The sequence below is a fragment of the Vulpes lagopus genome, chromosome 2, assembly GCF_018345385.1.
Source record: "Vulpes lagopus strain Blue_001 chromosome 2, ASM1834538v1, whole genome shotgun sequence".
NCBI classification, from domain to species: domain Eukaryota; kingdom Metazoa; phylum Chordata; class Mammalia; order Carnivora; family Canidae; genus Vulpes; species Vulpes lagopus.
In genome coordinates, this window is record NC_054825.1 from 94,933,187 (window position 1) to 94,953,228 (window position 20,042).

Sequence of the window (20,042 nt, forward strand, 5' to 3'; positions counted from 1 at the left end):
ACTATGCAAAGAATAAAAAGCAATCCATGGTATTGGAAGTCATGATGGTGATTGTGGTGAGGAGGACTGTCCATGCTTGGGACACACAAGGTAGGACAAGGGGGTGCTGACACATTAGCATCCATGATCTGAATAATGGTGACATGGCCATGCTTACTTTGAGATTTTTCAGCTAGTTTTACATTTACGTTTTGGTCCTTTTTTTGAATGTCTTTTAAACTTAAGTAAAATTTTATGACACATTTTGAAGGGCTTAGATGAGAGTGACCATTAGCTATGGGTTAGCCTTCCTTGAAGGTGTTGAGATCCATGACAGGAATGTCAACTGATGAAAAAAAGCAGTCAAAATTGAGAACAGTTCATTGTATTGTTTTACTTTTAGATCCTCTTGACATCACAACCAGTTAAGTTACATTTTATGAACTCTAAGTTGAAAATATTAGAGATTCTTCAAATCGTTTGCCTTCAAGGCTCCTATCAGTTCTATGCACCAACAAGTGACTGCTGAGAAGTGGGTTAGGAGGGACCTCTAGGCAACCTTGTGACCAGATGGCTGGCAGTTAGCAACGTCAAGTTTTGAGGGACAGCTTTATCAATCAAAAAGACAGTTTGCTGCTACTTTGACTTCCAAAATTTGTTACTGTTACTAATTTGTAGATCTACTTTTCCTCAAACTTCTGTTTGAATTTTTCATAAAATCTTATTTTATACCTAGAGCTACTAAAATTTCCATTAAAATTTTAAATAAATTTAGTTTTGCCAAATTTAAACATTTTAAATGGCATTTACTACAACACTATTTTGTTATCTCCTTAAGTACTTTAAATGCCAAAAATCATAGCAAATAAAATCTTGCCTAGTATTTAAATCCTTATAGAAGTTTAAATAATCAAACATAAGTATTTTGAGAACCTTAGTTTTTCTTATGTATGTTATTAGTTTTTACAAACCAAAATTTTCTTGTACCTTGTAATTTAATCACGAAGCTAAAATTAAACATGCTATACATTGAAAGCCTAATTTGCTCTGAGCCACCCAATTGTCCCTAAATGATTTTTCCATTCCAACTGATTTTTAATTATTATCTTGCAACTGATTGAGATTGCATACTAATCAGAGATTTTGTGGATTTTGAGAACCAGAGCTGCAGACCACCAGGACAGATTTTCTCATGATCCAAAATGCCATACCCAGACTTCTAGAATTTCTGTGCCAGTAGGCATCACAAATGGATTGGTTTCATAGTCCGAATTCCCTGAGTTATTCCCTTCCTTGATTTCCTTAGGCCTCATTTCAGCTTTATTATCCGGTCAAGGTGAATGGAAGTCTACAATCCAGATGTAGGTTATAGACTTTAACACCTGATTGGATTCAACTAATTTAGTTACAATTTGAATCTGTTATGAATTTCCTAGCTTATTTATTCAATCTGGCAGAGCCAAAAACAAAAATATGTGAATGACATTTCATCCTACACAAAAGAAAGGTCCCTTATCCTGCTTTGCTGTGCAATCAGAGTTCTCAGGTCAACATGAGTGCAAGCTCTTTTTTTTTGGCAAGTCTTTGGGAGTGACTGTATCACAAGTGCTTTTCCCTGGAACACTGCCTCTGTAGCAACATGCCAAATCTGCCCCTTCCTGGCTCCTGGCCTAAAGGGAATCCGAGCTCACAAATATGTTTGTGCTACCCTCTAGTGGCAGTTTCAGGTAAACCAGAGATACTTAGCTTGAGGTGAATTGAGAACTATGAACACTAGAAGGGGAAAAAAAAGAGAAAGTTTAGGAAGTCTGTATACATGAAACTTAATTTTATCTTTGAAAAATACTTAACCTAAAACGTATTTACTATAACAAATGTCTTTTTATTGTGCCTATAAACTTTTAGGTATGACAATGGCAATTCAAAAGGTCATATCAAGCAATTAACTTGAAAGGAAATACTGTGCACTTCAGTAGCTAGTATGAAGGTCACAGTTAAAAAGTGCTCAAGACTCACAATTAAATTTCTGACTCTGAGCCTCATTTCACAGATACATTACTCAGATGTTGAATTAAGTCAAGTCCAAATGTCAAATCTGATCGCCAACATTTAAAAATGACCACCATAGTTTTAAAAGCATATTCCAGAAAATTTTTACACCAGTGCGTTGACTGACAGAGATATTTCTTCAGTAGTGTAGAAAGCAAGTCCATGTTTTTTTTTTTAAGATTTATTTATTTATTTATGAGAGAGAGAGAGAGAGAGAGAGAGAGGCAGAGACACAGGCAGAGGGAGAAGCAGGCTCCATGCAGGGAGCCTGACAAGGGACTCGATCCCAGGACCCCAGAATTGTGCCCTGGGCCAAAGGCAGGCGCCAAACTGCTGAGTCACCCAGGGATCTCCCCAAGTCCATGTTTTTAACATGAAATAGAAATTTGTTGTTGGATGTAAAAGGAGGAGATGATTAAATGAAAAAAAAATCAGAGTTTTCCACTGTTGACACAATTGCTGCTACTGGATATACAATGCATTATCATTCAGCCATAAAAAAGAAGGAAGTCTTGCCATTTGTGATAACATGCATGAACTTTGAGGGCATCCTGCTAGGTAAAATAAGTGAGACAGAGAAAGATGATTACCATGTGATCTCACTTATATGTGGAATCTAAAAAATCAAAAACAAAAACAAATACCCAGGATACAGAGAACAGATTGATGGTTGCCAGAGGAAGGGGGTGGGTGAAATGTGCAAAGTGGGGTCAAAAGATAGAAACTTCTAGTTATAAAATAAATAAATCATGAGGTCCAATGTACAGCATGATGCCTGTAGTTAACAATGCTGTATTGTATGTTTGAAAGTTGCTAAGATAGTAGATCTTAAGAGTTCTCATCACAAGGAAAAAAACCCTACAACTATGTGTGATGATGGATGTTAACGAGACTTGTGTCATCTTACAATATATACGAATATCCAATTACCATGTTGTACACCTGAAACTAATATAATGTTATATGGCAATTATACCTCTATAAAAAACTGCAATTATTTATTAGTAACTTTAAATAAGAAATTAAGGTAACAGAAGTTTTTTTTTTTTTTTCCATTAGTCATTTTGTACAATCTTTTATTAAGAAAGGTGTGCCTTCAGGATTTGGTTTATCATCCCTGACTGAAAATGATGAAACCACCATCATTAGCCAGCCAGACTTAAGCCACTTGACAAGAACAGTATCTCAGGTAATTATGTTACTCTTATTATTGATCCAATTATTTATTTTTTTAAGAGAATATTTTATTTATTTATTTGAGAGTGATTGAGAGAGAGAGAGAGAGAGAGCACAAGTCAGGGGGAGAGGCAGAGGGAGAGGGAGAAGCAGGTTCCCTGCTGAGCAGAGAGCCACATGGGGCTCGATTCCAGAACCCCGGGATCATGATCTGAGCTGAAGGCAGACGCTTTATAGACTGAGCCACCCAGGTGCCCCATTAGTAAAATTCTTAATTATAAAATATTTTTTCTTAAATTATGAAATATACACAAAAGACTGTATAATACGCATCTGGACAGAATAAAGAAAACTATGAAAATAAACTTTTAAATTAGAAAGTGGCATATTTATTCCTTACAGAAGTCCCCTGTGTCTCTTCCAGATTGTATCTCCTAACTACCATTCAGAGTTTGGTGTTAATCAAGTCCATACTCTTCTAATTTTGCCAATTATGTTTATATTTATAAACAATATAACCTTAGTTTAATTGTTAAATAATTTTATTTAAATGGACCCTTATATTAATGCTTCTGAGGCTTCCTTTACTTAACATCGTTTACGAGATTTGCTTTTTGTTGTGTGTCATAGTTTATTCATTTGACTGGTTGAAGGAATTTAATATACAACCAACCTACTTTTTTCTTAATCTTTCACACTGTTAATGAATGACTACATTCATTGTTTCTTGTTTCTTTTTTCCTCTTTCAAATTTAAATTCTAGTTAGTTAACGTAAAGTGTAATGTTGGTTTCAGGAGTAGAGTTTAGTGATTCATCACTTGTATACAACACCCAGTGCTCATCACAAGTGCCCTCCTTAATGCCCATCACCCATCTAGTCTGTTTCCCACCCACATCCTTCCATCAACCCTCAGTTTGTTCTCTATTAAGCATCTCCTATAGTTTGCTTCCCTCTCTCTTTTTTTCCTCTTCCCATATATTTATCTGTTTTGTTTCTCAAATTCCACATATGAGTGAAATCATATGGTATGTCTCTCTGACTGACTTATTTTGCTAGCTCCATCCATTTTTGTTGAAAGTGGCAAGATTTTGTTGTTTTCACTGGCTGAGTAATAGTCTATGGTGTATGTGTGTGTGTGTATAGTGAGTATATCTGATATATATATATATATATATATATATATATATATATATAGAGAGAGAGAGAGAGAGAGAGAGAGAGATAGATAAATACCTATCTATCTATCTGTATATGTATCTCACATCTTCTCTATCCATTCATCTGTTGATGGACAACTTGTCTCTTTCCATAGTTTGGCTATTGTTGATACTGCTGCTATAAACATTGGGAGATTCTTGTTTCTTACTCTTATGAGCAGTAATACCAGGACTATTCTTGCATGTCCCTCTACACATGTCTCAGAGAGTTTCCTTAGTTCCAGGGTTTGTGAACTTCTTTGTATCATGACTCCCTTTGCCAATTTTGTAGAACATTAACACACAATGAAGACAGTGCATCTGTGTCTGTGTATTAGTTGATTATTGATGATAGGGAACAGTGGAAAGCAAAATAGCTGTTTGGGTTAGCACCATGAGAACACACAACTTCACTGTTTGGTAGTGAAATGACCACTAAGTATAGTTGCCAAATGGTTGGCCAGCTACAGGTCACAGGATTATCTGTAGCAAGTAACACATGACTACTTGAAACCTAACAAAGGGCCTCATAACTGCAATTTCAGAGTAGTGATCAATACATGTGACATTTTAAGACGTTTGCAACAACTGTAATAATATGTAAGATACTGTGATTTCTTTCATAGGTAAGGTCTCACAGTTATTGCTAATAACATTGTGACTATTTACCTGGATTGATAAATTGAGGACTGAAGAAAATACTGAACTTGAACTAAAGATGAATTTTTTTCAACCATCCATTTTCCTGAATTCCTGAAATTTTTACCATGGGCCCCAAGGGACACACTAGACAAGGAAACCCTGCTCCAGGATACAAATCTGGGAGCATGGCCGATGAATCATAGGGCATTCAGCAATTTAACATGCCAAGCAATTTTCTAATACAGGTGTATCAATATTTACTTCTGTCAGCCCTGGATAAGAATTTTCTTTGCACCACATCCTGGCCAACGCTGATAATGCCTGATATTTCAACTTTTGCTAGTGTGGTGGGTGTAAAAGGGTGTTTGTTTTTTAATAGGTAATATGTTCACATATTCAAAAATAAAAATATAAGGGGTGCCTGGGTGGCACAGTCAATTAAGTGTCCAACTCTTGATTTCAGCTCAGGTCATCATCTCAAAGTCATGAAATCAATCCCTGCTTGGACTCCATGCTCAGCAGAGAGTCTGCTTGGGATTCTCTCTCCCATTTCCTCGGCCACTCTTGCTCATACAGTCTGTCTCTCAAATAAATAAGTAAATCTTTAAAAAACATTTTAAAAATAAAAATATAAGGCATACATGAAGAAGTCTTGTTTCCATTAATATTCTTCTCCATTTTCACTGCTGTGGGCTCTGTAGGACACTTTCTGGGTTTTATTATGTAAATTCAGAGAAACACACATGCAATATTTCTTAACCTCCCATTTTCTATTCAAAATTTAACAAAGGAGTTTTTACTTAATACATACTGGAGATAATTTCATATCTATACATAAAGAGTGTCTTTATTCTTAAAGTTGCATAATGTTTCATTATGTGAATGAACCATAGTTTATTTTGCTAACTTCTCTAGATGGAATAAGATACCTTGCAGGGCATGCCATTGCATACAGGTAAACAATTTTTTTTTTTAGTATTAGTTGAAAAGCAGATTAACAAATGATAATTCTGGTAAGAAGAATTAATAGATTTTAACATTTTTAAATTTTTTCTTTGGTTTTAAGCTATTCCATGAAATCATTTTTAAAAGTCAAAAACATTATTAAAAATAATAAATCTGTCTTATCCCTCCTCAATATTGGCCTCAGTCTTCCCCTCTAGAGAGTCAATTACTTTTATTTTTTTGTATTTCTTATGGTTTGTATCTATTTGTAAATAGTAGGCCTTATGAAGACAGAGATGATGATTTTATCATCATCACACTGTTTTTCTCTCAACACTGGTGAATATGCCTAGCATATGGCAGACACCATTACATATTTACTGAATGATGAGGTTCTTTTACTTCTTGATCTGTCAATTTAGATATTATCCATTGCAGAAGATGAGGATTTAGCACTCCTGTCCTCACTCACCATGGCGAATCTCCACTTCCTTCTGTCTTCCAGATTTATTTGTTGAATCAATATTCTAGCTATGTAAGGATTATTACCGTGGAGGCAAATACAATGGCATTTCTTATACAGCCTTTGTACAAGCTAATTACTGAATTTTTTCCATTTGATTACTTTTCTATGAAACATTAGTAAACCTTCCCAAATATGAAAGAGAGAAAGAAAGAAAGAAAGAAAGAAAGAAAGAAAGAAAGAAAGAAAGAAAGAAAATTAATTTCCTCTAACCAAAAAAAAAAAATAATTTCCTCTAAAGACTGTTGGGCACACACAAACACTAGGTATTCTATAAACGCCAGTGTGTTCCTGGAGACAAACCCCTTCACCCCAGAATCCTTTGCTGTCTTGCTTCAGTTCAAATGAATGCAACCTTATATCTGTCATCTTGAGACTTTCTTTTGTCTCTCCCTGATGGATTTCTTATTTCCTGAAAACTATGTTCTTCTTCTAGATTATAACCTAATTTTCAAGAGGTGTATTTTCCAAAACTTCTGGAGAAAAGATGTGTAGAAAGTGGAAATAATGAGAATTTATATGCTTGTAGTAGTCTATAATCCACCTTCCACCTGATTTATATTTTGGTGGGATATAGATTCTAGTTCAGAAGTCATTTCTTTCAGAATTTTGAAGTTCTTCCTTAACCCCTTGTTCTAACTTCAAGCATTGCTTTCCTTTTCTTCTTCTTTTTTAAAATTTTACTGAATATCACCACACACACACACACACACACACACACACACACACACACACACACAAAGTAGAATAGGTTAACTATGTTAGGTGATGAGTTTGTAAATTATCTTTTTTTTTTTTTTTAAGAGTTAGGGGAGGAGCAGAGGGAGAGGGAGAGAGAATCCTAAACAAGCTCCATGCACAGTGTGGAGCCCAATGTGGGGCTCAATCTCACCATCTGAGCCAATATCAAGAGTTGGATGCCTAACCAACTGAGCTACTTAGGCACCTCAAATTTGTAAATTATCTTGATCTTGGTATCATTCTACAATATTTATGGACAGCATGTAAGCATTGCTCTTGAGAATACAGATAACATTGGGATTCTTAATCATTTATATGTGACTTTGTTGTCTTGAAAATGTTTAGGACCTTCTTTTCATTCTTAGAATAAACTTTGCAGTGGTTGTCCTTGGCATGAATCTTAACTTTGCTGAGTGTTCCATGAGCCCACTCAACCTGGAAACTCATGTTGTTCAGTTCTGGTAATTTCTCTTAATACTCTTTCCTGAAGGATTTCTTCAGTTTTGGATGATTTTTCTTAATTCTGTTTCCTGGAGAATTCCTTCTTCTCAATACAATTTTAAGTACATTCACATTGTCAGGCAACCAATCTCCAGATCTTATTTCATTTTACAAAACTAAAACTCTATGCTCAATAAAGAGTTGCCTATTCCCCCTTTCTTAGTCCCTTAGAATCACCATCCCACTGTTGTCTCTATGAATTTGACTACTCTAGATACTTTGTGTAAATGGAATCTACAGTATTTTTGTGTATTTTTGTGACTGACTTATTTTACTTAGTATAATGTTCTCACAGTTCATCCCATATTGAAGTGTGTGTCAGAATTTCTTCCTTTAAGGCTGAATCATATGCATAATATATTATACTGTATACTATATGAATATTATATATTCATAATAATATATTCATAATATTATTCAGCCTTAAAGGAAAGAAATTCCTCTATCTATGTATCTATCTATGTATCTATCTATCTATCTATCCTTCACATTTTGTTTATTCATTCATCCAGCAATGGATGTTTGTTGAATAATGCTGATATAACCACAGGTGTACAAATATCTCCTTGAGATACTGCTTTCAATTCTGTTGTGTTTATATCCACATGTGGAATTGTTGGATCACATGGTAAGTGTACTTTAATTTTTCAGGAGCTACCATGCTGTTTTTCATTTTATGTTCTCACTAAACTGCACAAGACTTCCAATTTCTCCATATCCTCACCAACATTAACTCCTGCTTTTATTTTATAAGAGTAGCCATCGTAACGGGTATGAAATTATATCTCATTATACTTTTGATCTTCATGTCCCTAATGATTAGTGATGTTGAGCATCTTTTCATATGCTTGTTGGTCACCTGTGTATCTTCTTTGGATAAATATCTAAGACCTTTGCACATTTTTAAATTGGTTTATTTGGTTTTTGTTGTTCCTATTATTGATGCTACCCTTTTATCAGATACATGATTTACAAATATTTTCTCTTATTCTGTAGGTGGCATTTTCACTGTATCGATTTGTCCTTTGATGCACAGAATTTTTTTATTTTGATGTAGTCCAATTTATCTATTTTTACATTTGTTGTTGTTGTTGTTTAGTGTCATATCCAACAAATCACTGCCAAATCCAAAGTCATGAAGCTTTCTCCAATGTTTTCTTTTAAAAGATTTATAGATTTAATATCTTTGTCTTTTGTGTCAACTTTGTCATCCAGACTTTCTGTTGAGTTTATTTCACTTTCCTATTTTTAGTTTCTAAGAGCTCTCATTAAGACTCCATCCTTCATTGTCTGGTGATACTTTGTTACACATATATATCTAAGGAATTCATGGCATTAAAGAGCTGCTGATTGGAATTGGCTTTATAGAAATGATAAGCTTGTCAGCTGGCAGGATAATTAATTTAGGATAATTGGGGATAAATGAGCTTCATCTGGGGGTGGGATTAGCTCCAAATGTAGATTCCTTGAGGTTTTTCCCTGGCTTTGGTCAGTTTCTCCAGTTAGGAGTCCTCTAATCTCCTTTCTGGGGTAGAATGGGTCACAGAGTTTGGTATACATTTATCCATCAGTATTACAGAAGCCAAGCAGCACAGAGGAGCTGAAAGTCTCAAAGTTTAGCATGTGGACTTTCACTTAATTCCTCTCCTCTCTGCATAGTAGCTTTTTCTGTTTCCCACGGTACCTGTGAACCCAGATCTGGAGATTTCTCATTTAATTTCTCCTCATGAAGCAATTTCTAGTGTCCTGTTTAGGCAGAAGAAGGCTAGATGCTAAACCAGAAAGGATTAGGGCAAAGTAGGGATTTATCTGTTCCTTAATCATTCCTATATTTTGATATGGGTCCATGTATCATTCTCTTCTTCTCAGATGCCTGCTAATTATTTCTGGGGCCCTAAGTCATGGATGGGCTTGCTTCTCACTTGCTTCTCAGTTAGCTTTGCTCTGTTATCACCTGCCTTTACATCACCCAAAATATTGTTGCTATCATTAATCATTTGTCTGTATGAGTTTGTACTTTTTACTTTTACACATATTTTAATTGTGTTCCAGAGAAAGCAGAGTTGCACAAAGCAAAATCAACTTAATTTCCCCGTTAAAATTTGGAAGAACCATTTGTATAATTTGAAATCCACCTTTCTAGATTCCGTAGATTACTTGCTAATTATAATCTCATTATATTCAGTCCATAACAAGGCCAGGTGCTTCAGACCAAGCAGAATAACTACTTAAGGATACTATTGTTTTAGTTTAACTTTTAAGACTCAATCATTTAATAAACTTTCATGTTCTAATGTTTTAATGTCACAACTTTAAACCCTAAGCCAATTATTTAATTAAATTCACATCGTTGAACTTTAAGGTTAAAAACAAAGTTTCTGCTTTATCATGTTTTAGTAACTATTTGCAGAAATCTGTTTCTTCAATGATTAAAAGAAAGTATTGACAAAAACATTGGTGCTTTAGATAGTTAACATATTTTGCTGAATTTATAAATGGTTTCTTAATGTGTTCCTTTCACTTCACAGAGTAATATTCTTTCACAAGTTATCCTTGGAAAAGGTAAATTAATAATCTTCTCATGACTTCTATAAACATCAAAGCACAAAGGGACCTCTGCTTCTTGACAGCTCTTAGCTCTCCCTTCTCTTGGCTCTCAGGGGCCTCCTCTGATGTGTTAAATTTAATCTACTCTGGGCTAGAAAAATCAGATAATCTCACTTGTCAAATTCATGCTTAAAGTCCAAATAAAAGATGATCTGATTAAGGGCTCACAAGTACAGTTCGTGTGTTTTAATACATGCATGTGATGATCAAAGCATGGAAACCATTGCCAATTCCCCAGTTCCTAAACAAAGATTTGGCTAATCCTCAAATCCAAAAAAACGAGTTTTGTGGCATGTGCACATGTAACATTATAATTCAAGAAGCCTCTAAGACCTTCATGACATTACTTGATCAACCTAAGATAAAATGCAGAATCACTAACCGTGGGGAGCAGTTCAATGGCTTCTTGAAATATATTTATTGCAATAGCTCTCCAAGGTTCTACCTTCTTCTGGTGCATGAGCCATTCCCTCTTATACAAACATGTCTGCCTAGAGCAGGTGTTAAGTACCTAACCTAGCTAATTTCTGCTAGAACTTTATAATCTGTAAAGAATGGGCACACAAATTTGTGAGAGCGATTTCAAATTTTGAACACTATGCCATTTAAGCTAGGATTAAATTCTTCCAAGTGTATGAAAATGTGTCTCTGCATGGATCTCCCCATATATGAGGCTTGCATGTAAAGGATTGCCTCAGGAAACTTTTTTTTTCTTTTTTCAAAAATAGACTTCACTATGCAAGCTCTGCTCTATAATTTCCCATATCTCAGGAACTCCCTATTTAACAACATAGGTGCAATTGACATTTTTGTTTTCTGCTACGCACAGACGAACTGATGGAACTTGGGCTGAATGATGGAGCCCATCAGGGTGAAGGATGTAGTTTGGAAAGAGATTTGGTCAGCCAGACAACAGCAACACAGGAGAAATCACAGGAGGAGTTTGCAACAATAAATAATAGTGTTTCTAAAGAAATATGGTTGGATTTTGAAGACTTTTGTGTATGCTTTCAGTAAGTATAAATATTTTGTGTCCATTAGTTATAGTGGATATGTAAACCATTAATTTTTAGCTATCATTCAAAAGAGTTAAACCAATATTAGTCTGGTGTTGATCTAATATCAAACAAAAATGTTAGAAAAATAGGTGAGTTGATTGTCCACAGAATATTAAGAGCCAGATCTCAGGCCAGTTTCAGCTCACCCTCAGACACTTAATTGTTGATCAGAATAAAGATAGTTTATTCACTGAGAGGGATCATGTTTGTCTCTTTTGGACAACTAATTCAATGCAGTTTTTATTATTTTTTGCCCAGCTTAACTGACATAATTTATAAATAAAATTATAAGATATTTAAAGTGTACATGGTGATGAAATGATATACATTGTGAAAGATTCCCCCCATCGAGTTAACACATCCAACACCTCACACATTTACCAATTTGGAGGGTGGAGGCAGACACACGTAAGTTCTACTCTCTTTGTAAATTTCAGCGATACAATCCAGTATTAAGTATAGTCACCCTGCTAGACATTAGATCCTCGGAACTTATTCAGCTTATAACTGGACATTTGCACCCATTTACCAGTGTCTTCCCATTTCCCCCACTCCCAGCCCTTGGCAACCACTTTTCTTCTAGGTTGTTACTATTTTTAAAATTTTTCATCTGTCTTTACTTTGTTCTGCCTGTAATTATTTGATTCTAAGAAACTTATTAACATATAGTACTAGTCTGTTGCATATGACAATGGTAACCTGTTATAAATAATGTTTTTCAGGAACATATATATTTTTCACAAGCCAAGTTCATATTGCTTTAACTTTCAAAAAACAGAATTCAAGGTAAATATATTATGACCTCTTCTCTTTTCCTTCTTTTATGTAAATTTTTTATTAAATCATGCCAGTGGAAAACACCTTCAAATCTATCAAGCATTTCTACATTCATAATTATATTAAACAACACAAAATCAATTCTTAGAGTCTTCTACTAATTCCTTACACAGCCAATAAGCAAAATTCTGCTACCTCTTATCTCTAAGTGTGATTCATCTGATTATGTTCAATCCTGAGCTTCATTGTATAAATTCACATTCAAAATGTTTGATTTATGAATAAATGAAGCACAAATAAATTCATTATATTTGATTTCAATTAGCATCTGTTGAATTACATGCTATTCCTAAGACAAAAGCACATTTCAATGCTCTCTACCCCTTTCTGCTCCATTGGTGCTCAGTATGTAGGTGGGGCAGGGGACACCCAGAGGTGCCCTGTGCAGACACTAGACCAGGGTACCTCCCTGTGACCTCCAGGGTCATACTGTCCCCAAATTCTCAGACTCTCAAAAATAGCAGCAGATGAGCTCTGTGCAGAAACTCCTCTTCTGGCATGCACACTGGGCTGGCAACCCTCAGCTTCCTTCATAATTTTAGAGAGTGAATACTTGAGTGCTTGAAACAACCATCTTTATAACCAACATGTGGCAGCTAAAAGGAAACAAAAAAGATAAATGACAAATGCTTACTATTGAAAATATTGGGGGAAGCAATCATTTAAAACATATTTATGTTGTCTGGAGCATTTCCAGCAATCTTGTCATACTTGATTAAATAACAAGGTTGCATTTTTCACAGTATCACTAGAGGTTTTTCTATTATATTTTAATTGTTTATTTAAATATTATGTAAAATGATATGAAAGCTCTTAATGTATAATAGCAATGAAATTAATTTAACACTCTTACCCAATGCCATCAGTCATTGAAGCAGCAAGCAGTTGAGAGACAATAAAAGTACAATAGTTTCAAAGACCAGCCCTGTTGCTGGCAAATAGACAGACCTACTTTTGAGTCTCAGCTTTGCTACTTGCAAGCTCTGTGACTTTTGCAGATTACTTATTCTCTTTGTGTTTCAGTTTCTTCATCCATGATTATAGATGTTAACAGTACCCATACAGGATGGATTGAGTTCATGTTCATGTAACCCTTATGTGGCTGTCCTTTAAGGGTAGTCCTGGTTTTACTCAGTACTCTCCTGCACCTTAAAAACAAAAATCCAGTCTGGTGCATTAATGTGCAATGGCTAGGGCAGCCACGGTGGCTCGGCAGTTTAGCGCCGCCTTCAGCCCAGGGTGTGATACTGGAGACCCAGGATACAGTCCCACGTTGGGCTCCCTGCATGGAGCCTGCTTCTCCCTCTGCCTGTACCTGTGCCTCTCTCTCTCTCTCTCCTCTCTCTCTCTCTCTCTCTCTCGATTAAATAAATAAAATCTTTAAACAAATGTGCAATGGCTATATTTCTGAAGATCTTGTAACAAAAGGGAAGAAAGTGTTTATATCACATACTGCCCTATAAAATACCTTAACACAACCCCATTAGACATTTCAATTCTCTGCCAAAGTTATCAGGAACCTGCATTCTCAGAGCACTGCTCAGCCATCAGCCCAGTCTCCGCCATTTGTTATTTCTGGAACAAGCATACTCCTTTACTTTGTTCATGAAGAGTTTTGACTCTCTCTGACAGAGCAGTCAGTTTCACACAGATCCTATAGACCCAGCTTCCATAGACTATTGCCAACATTTACCCAGCATGATTTTCTTTATATCATTAAAACTGTAAAGTACTTATTGTGGTGTCTAGAGCACAGTAGGTCCTCTATAAATGAGGTATTGTATTATTATTAAAGTGGCAAATACAGCATTGATAGACTAAATATTAAGTTCAATGATTCACCTGATTTCTTGCAGTTCTCAGATGAACGTGTATCCTACTATTTATTTGTGGATAGTCTAAAACCTATTGAACTACTGGTTTCCTTTTCTGCATTGGTACGATGGGGAGAATCTGGAGGTGAGTGAGATATGAGAAAATTATAGTCTTAAGCCCAGCTTACTTTCATTCAGTCTAGGGGAAATACAAGATTTTTTTTTTTAAATACAAGATTTTAAAGCTCTGGATGAAGAAAACTATTTCCTCTCCAGAGTCTCTACAAGAGTCACCCTTATACCACCTTCTATGATGCTCTTGCTCCTCAGATATCATTGGTGATGCTCCCTCTTGCCACCTCTGCCTCTCCTTGTTTCAGTCCTGTGTTTATGTCTCTGTTATGACTAGTCTCTCTGTGTTTATTTCTACCTCTATACATCATCATTCTTGGGTCTTTTAAAATCTATTGAAAAACTTACACTCTTTCTTACCTGTGCATACATACACCTTACCTGTGTGCATCAGAGTAGCTGAATGCAACTGGAGGAAAAATAATCCTGTCAGCTAGCCCCACTTTCAACTGAGGGCTACACATTTCAAAGGGGCCCCTAAGTATGGCCATGCACATGGTTCCCTGGTTCATGCACTGCCCACTCTTGTCCTCATGGATGACTATCTCAAACCTCCAGATTTCCCCAACCGTTGCTCTCATCCTCTTGCATTTTCAGGGGACGACCTTACTGCTATCTTCACTGGACAGATAGACAAAAATCAGGAATGACCCACCTCATCTTCCCATAAGGAGCTCTTCACAATTCTAGTCACCTTCCCTCTTGCTCTCATGGATGGACTGTTCTTGCTTCTCTCTGAGACCAGCCCCTTGTACATATGCATAAAACACCATTCTCTGTCCTGTTTTGTTAAAGTTAAATCTGTTTATTTAAAAACAGATCAAGAAACATTTTTTTTCTTATCAGTCTATAGTTTTACCTATGGTTTGTTTTTAATCTTACCTGTAGTTTTATTTTTAATTAAGATAAACTTGGCTAAACAGATCACATTATCCATTCTAAAGAAAATATGGGGCAGCCCAGGTGACTCAGCAGCTTAGGCCACCTTCATCCCAGGGTGTGATCCTGGAGACCCGGTATCAAGTCCCACATCGGGCTCCCTGCATGGAGCCTGCTTCTCCCTCTGCCTGTGTCTCTGCCTCTCTCTCTGTGTGTGTCTCTCATGAATAAATAAATAAAATCTTAAAAAATATGCATAATTGAAAAGTTTTCTTTATTTTTGGTAAATAAAATTCAAAATATTACCTCCTATTTTAGATGAAATAAATATTTTTACTGGATTTCCCAAGATCAATCATGTTTATCCTACATGATCAAAGAAAAGCTATGGCTCTTATAGAAAAAGCAAAGCGTAAACAGCAAAATCAAATTATCTATAATTCAAATTTATATTACTTGGCACTGTGGAGGTACCATAAATATTTGCTGAATGCTTACTATTAAATGTACTACCAACTTTGATCACAAGGACTATGATTTTCCACCCAGTTATAGCCAATGTTTTGAATGGTGTCTAGTGTATAGTAGTAGACAATAAATATTTGTTGAGTAAACTTGCCAAACTTAATGGTGTAAGCTTAGTATATATACTAATGACTCCTAAGCCATAGCATGTCCTAAAACATTGAAATTCTATGTGCATAGAGATGTTTCAAGTCATGTTGTGCCCTTATATCCTCAGCTTGAGTGTTATCTGGAAGTAGGGTAAAAATATAAGGTAAAATAATTCCTGAAGCTGTAATGTACACCAGAGTCACTATAGTTAATGACACTGTATTGTATATTTGAAAGTGGCTAAGAGAGTAAATCTTAAAGATTCTCATTATAAGAAAAAAAATTTGTAATTGTGTGTAGTAATGGGTGTTAACTAAATTTTCATGGTAATCATTTCAAAATATATGCAAATACCAAATCATTATATGGTACACCTAAAATTAATACAATAGCGTGTCAGTTTTGTCTCAATTTTTTTTTTAATTTAAAAAGTGTTTTGGTCTTAGCTACTGATGAAGAATAGTCTATGTTCTTTATTCATTTTAAGAGGAACATATAATGTTAAAATTAAATTTTTGTTCATTATTTGCTATTTCTACACATAGAGCTGAGAGTTAAAAGTAAAAACGTAGATTAAACAATGGGATATTTCCACATTGCTTTGTCACTATCTTAGGAAAATCTATTATCCCATGTGTGGTGCTTTTCTTCCTTAAAACTGCATCTAGAGGGGCATTGTGATTTGTGCTCAGATGATTAAAGTGATGGGTTACTCCTATGAGACAGTCTTGTCTGTCCTCTTACTAACTCTTCTGTTCCTTGTTTCTTTATGTGAGGGATTATTCTGAGGAGGAAAATAGGACAGAGAGGAAGACCTGAGTCTCACTTCAGTATTATTCCCAATAATTATTTACCCAGAGTATTTTCTCCAGGTTTTACGAATATTTTCAGAAAACCTCTAATTCCTGATATTATTATTATCATTACTAAAATGTTGTGAAGGCCAGCTAAACTTTCAAAGTTAAATTTTAACATTTTTCCCTCTTCCTAGCTTTAACAAAAGACAGCCCCCACATAGAGCCTGGATTGCTTACAGCTGAATCAGTTTCTTGGAAATCTCTGAAACCACGGGAACTTGTTAGGAAGATTCATACATATGCTACCAAGGCTACAGTGGTTCGCCTGCCTGTTGGGTATGGAGTGACTTTATTTTTCCCATATGAAGAATTTTTTGAAGCCTTGTAAACCATTGGCTACTACATACAATATGGGATCTAAGATGTTGTCTCCTAAAGTGATTTTGTAAGAAACAGATCTGTTATTAAGATTCTTCAGAAAAATAATTCTATGAACAAATACATTGAAGAAATGCTGTTCAGTGAATCTTCTTTCGGGAGATTCATAATTGTCAAAGTTCGATAATTTCTTATGAAAGAATATGGTTTAAATCAGTGTTGCCGGGAATCCCTGGGTGGCTCAGTAGTTTAGCGCCTGCCTTACGCCCAGGACGTGATCCTGGAGTCCCGGGATCTAGTCCCACGTCAGGCTCCCTGCATGCCTCTCTCTCTATGTCTTTCATGAATAAATAAATAAAATCTTTAAAAAATAAAATAAAATAAATCAGCATTGCCTAAAATTAATTTATTAAACAATCTTTTTGTTTTCTTGTAAATCTTACATTCCTTGGCAAGCACTATGATATTTAAAAACAAATGGAGAAACATAGCATTTTTTTCCCTATGGTTTCTATTTTTTAACCTGTGGTTTGTTTTTAATCTTACCTGTAGATTTATTTTTAATTAAGATTAACTTGGCTAAGCAGATCATGTTTTTCATTTTAAAGAAAATATGCATAATCAAAAAGTTTTTTTGATTTTAATAAATAAAATTCAAAATAGTACTTCCCATTTCAGATGAAATAAATATTTTTGCTGGATTCCCCAAGACCAATCATGTTATTCCTATGTAATCAATGAAAAGCTATGGCTCTTAAAGAAAGAGCAAAGCCCACACCAAAATCAAAGGCTGAAATAATGTGTGGCAAGCATCCAGTATTCCTAGAAAACATTAAATCGTAGAACTTCTTCAATATTTCTCACATCAAAAAAAAATATTTCTCACATCTACCCTAAAAAACTCTGGCATAGAGAGATTATCCAGAAGTCATTATTTTGAGTACCCCCTCCATCAAGACAACCAAGAACAGGGAATAATAAAGATATATATCTATATATATCTATCTTTTCTTTTATCTATTTATGATAGTCACACAGAGAGAGAGAGAGAGAGAGAGAGAGAGAGAGAGAGGCAGAGACACAGGCAGAGGGAGAAGCAGGCTGCATGCACCGGGAGCCCGACGTGGGATTCGATCCCGGGTCTCCAGGATCGTGCCCTGAGCCAAAGGCAGGCGCTAAACCGCTGCACCACACAGGGATCCCCTATATATATCTTTCTATCTACGTGTTTCCCCACAGTATCTAACCTATCAGCATTGAATGTTTTGTTTTGAACATATGCTAAGTGCTATGTAACTGAGGGGAAATGAGTGTCCCTGCTCTAAATGATACCACAACCTGATAGAAGAGACACAAACAACATACATAAAATTATGCATTTGTGAGGAAGTGACTATGAAATGACTCTGAAATCTATAAAGCCCTGTAGCGCCATGAATTATTGTTGTTAGGGAAAAATCGGGACTTAGTCTCCTGCAATGTGACTGCAGTGTATGGGAAGATACCTCCAGCATGTGTAAGTTTGTCATTCAGTGTAACCATTTTATGTCCTATATAAGTAATACAATAATATTCCATGATCTCTGCTGATTCTTTCAGAGTGCTAATTCAAAGGTCTTTATCCTGTCTGTGTTAAAGAATTCAACTCTCACTAACCTTTGACTTCATTTGAGCATAAATTGTCACCGAACAACTAATAGAGGCAAGGACTACAACAAAGGTGCCCATTGGTCCTCATATATTTTCCATTGTCTTTAGGAGACATATGCTGCTTTTCACCGCATACTCCCCCATAGGGCATTCCATACACCTCTGCAGCATGGTGACTTTTGTCATTGGAGATGAAGATGTTGTACTACCCAACTTTGAGCCAGTAAGTATGCAAGCAACTGTGATTTTTTTTTATATGTGCCTTATTTTCAAAGATTTTTTTTTTATTTTCAGATTTTGATCTAAGTCATATTCCTGTTTTTTATTCAACTTGTCCATGTTTTTACTTTTTAAAACTAATAAGTTTTCTATAAGAAATTCTATAAGTATCCTATAAGAAATTCCCCCAAGTGACATGTACAATAAATAAGTTAAACTCTGCAGGGATACAAATAAAATAAATTTAGTTTTTCTCCAACAACTGCCTCTGCTCTGTGGAATCCCCTTTCACATCTGTTAGAATCTCAGTTAAGTCTCCTAGCATATTGGTCTTTGGGACTAGAGGATCAGTACAGTCCTTTTCATTACAGTTTAAAATGTGGTATCATATGCTCCTTTTACCCCTTCCTTGTCCTAAGGAATTTGGAGTGTTTGGGATTCAGGGAGAGAGGATCCATGGAAAATTCTGTCATTCTTGTTCATCTCCTCTTCTCTTGGCCTCTTCTTAGTGTCTCTTGCTCCTCTGTTATGACAGGGTCTGAAGGAAGAAGCAAGGTAAATAGTCCCAGCATCTCCCCTGAGGCCCTGTCTTGGTTTTAGATGTCATCCCCAAGACATCTTCTTTAGATATGTGGGCCTCTGCCTTTTTGGAGGCCAATTTGCATGGGGCATTCCCACTACACAGTTCAGTTTTACACCCTCCTCCAAACCCATCTCCATGTAGCACAGCCTCGTATTAATAAGGCAGGATCCTCTTAGCCAGTCAGTAAATCTCTGGGTTAATATAGCAACAAGATGGCTCAGGAACAGCTCTCTTATGCTAATGTTGCTGTGGCCCAGAAATGCTCAGTCATGGATTCTTGCCTCTTCAAGCAGTGGTTGTGCAGGATTCCCCATGACTGCCTCCTCTCTGCTGTGCTGTTTCTCACCAGTCCTCTACCTACTGCTCAATAGAAGGAAGATCAGTAAGCCCACCTTATAAGTACATGTCTCTTATTCCCTTAATTATATTTATCCTGATTATTTTAAATTCTTGTTTTATCTTTTCTTCATTTTCTTTAAAAAAATAATTCTGCTTTAGGTAGTATGGATTATCCAGTTTGCTTCTTTCTTTACGTGACTTGACTTCATAGGTGTCTACTTATTTTGGTCTGTGAACTCATCTTTCCCTGGGGTTATCAATTCCTCCATCTTGTAAAAATGATTGAAGCTGGGGTGCAGGGGTAACTCAGTGGTTGAGAGTCTGCCTTTGGCTCAGGTCGTAATCCCAGGGTTTTGGGATTGAGTTTTGCATGGGGCTCC

General features: G+C 35.8%; 1 protein-coding gene across 1 annotated transcript in view; it reads left to right on the plus strand.

Annotated features, from left to right (window-relative positions):
- The window catches only part of ADGB (androglobin), a 165,745-nt gene that overhangs the window by 75,870 nt on the left and 69,833 nt on the right, over window positions 1-20,042 (plus strand). Inside the window, 7 exon segments of the mRNA XM_041745067.1 lie at window positions 3,088-3,217; window positions 10,283-10,320; window positions 11,189-11,374; window positions 12,142-12,205; window positions 14,113-14,215; window positions 16,688-16,829; window positions 18,630-18,744. Coding sequence (XP_041601001.1) covers window positions 3,088-3,217; window positions 10,283-10,320; window positions 11,189-11,374; window positions 12,142-12,205; window positions 14,113-14,215; window positions 16,688-16,829; window positions 18,630-18,744 — 778 coding nt within the window.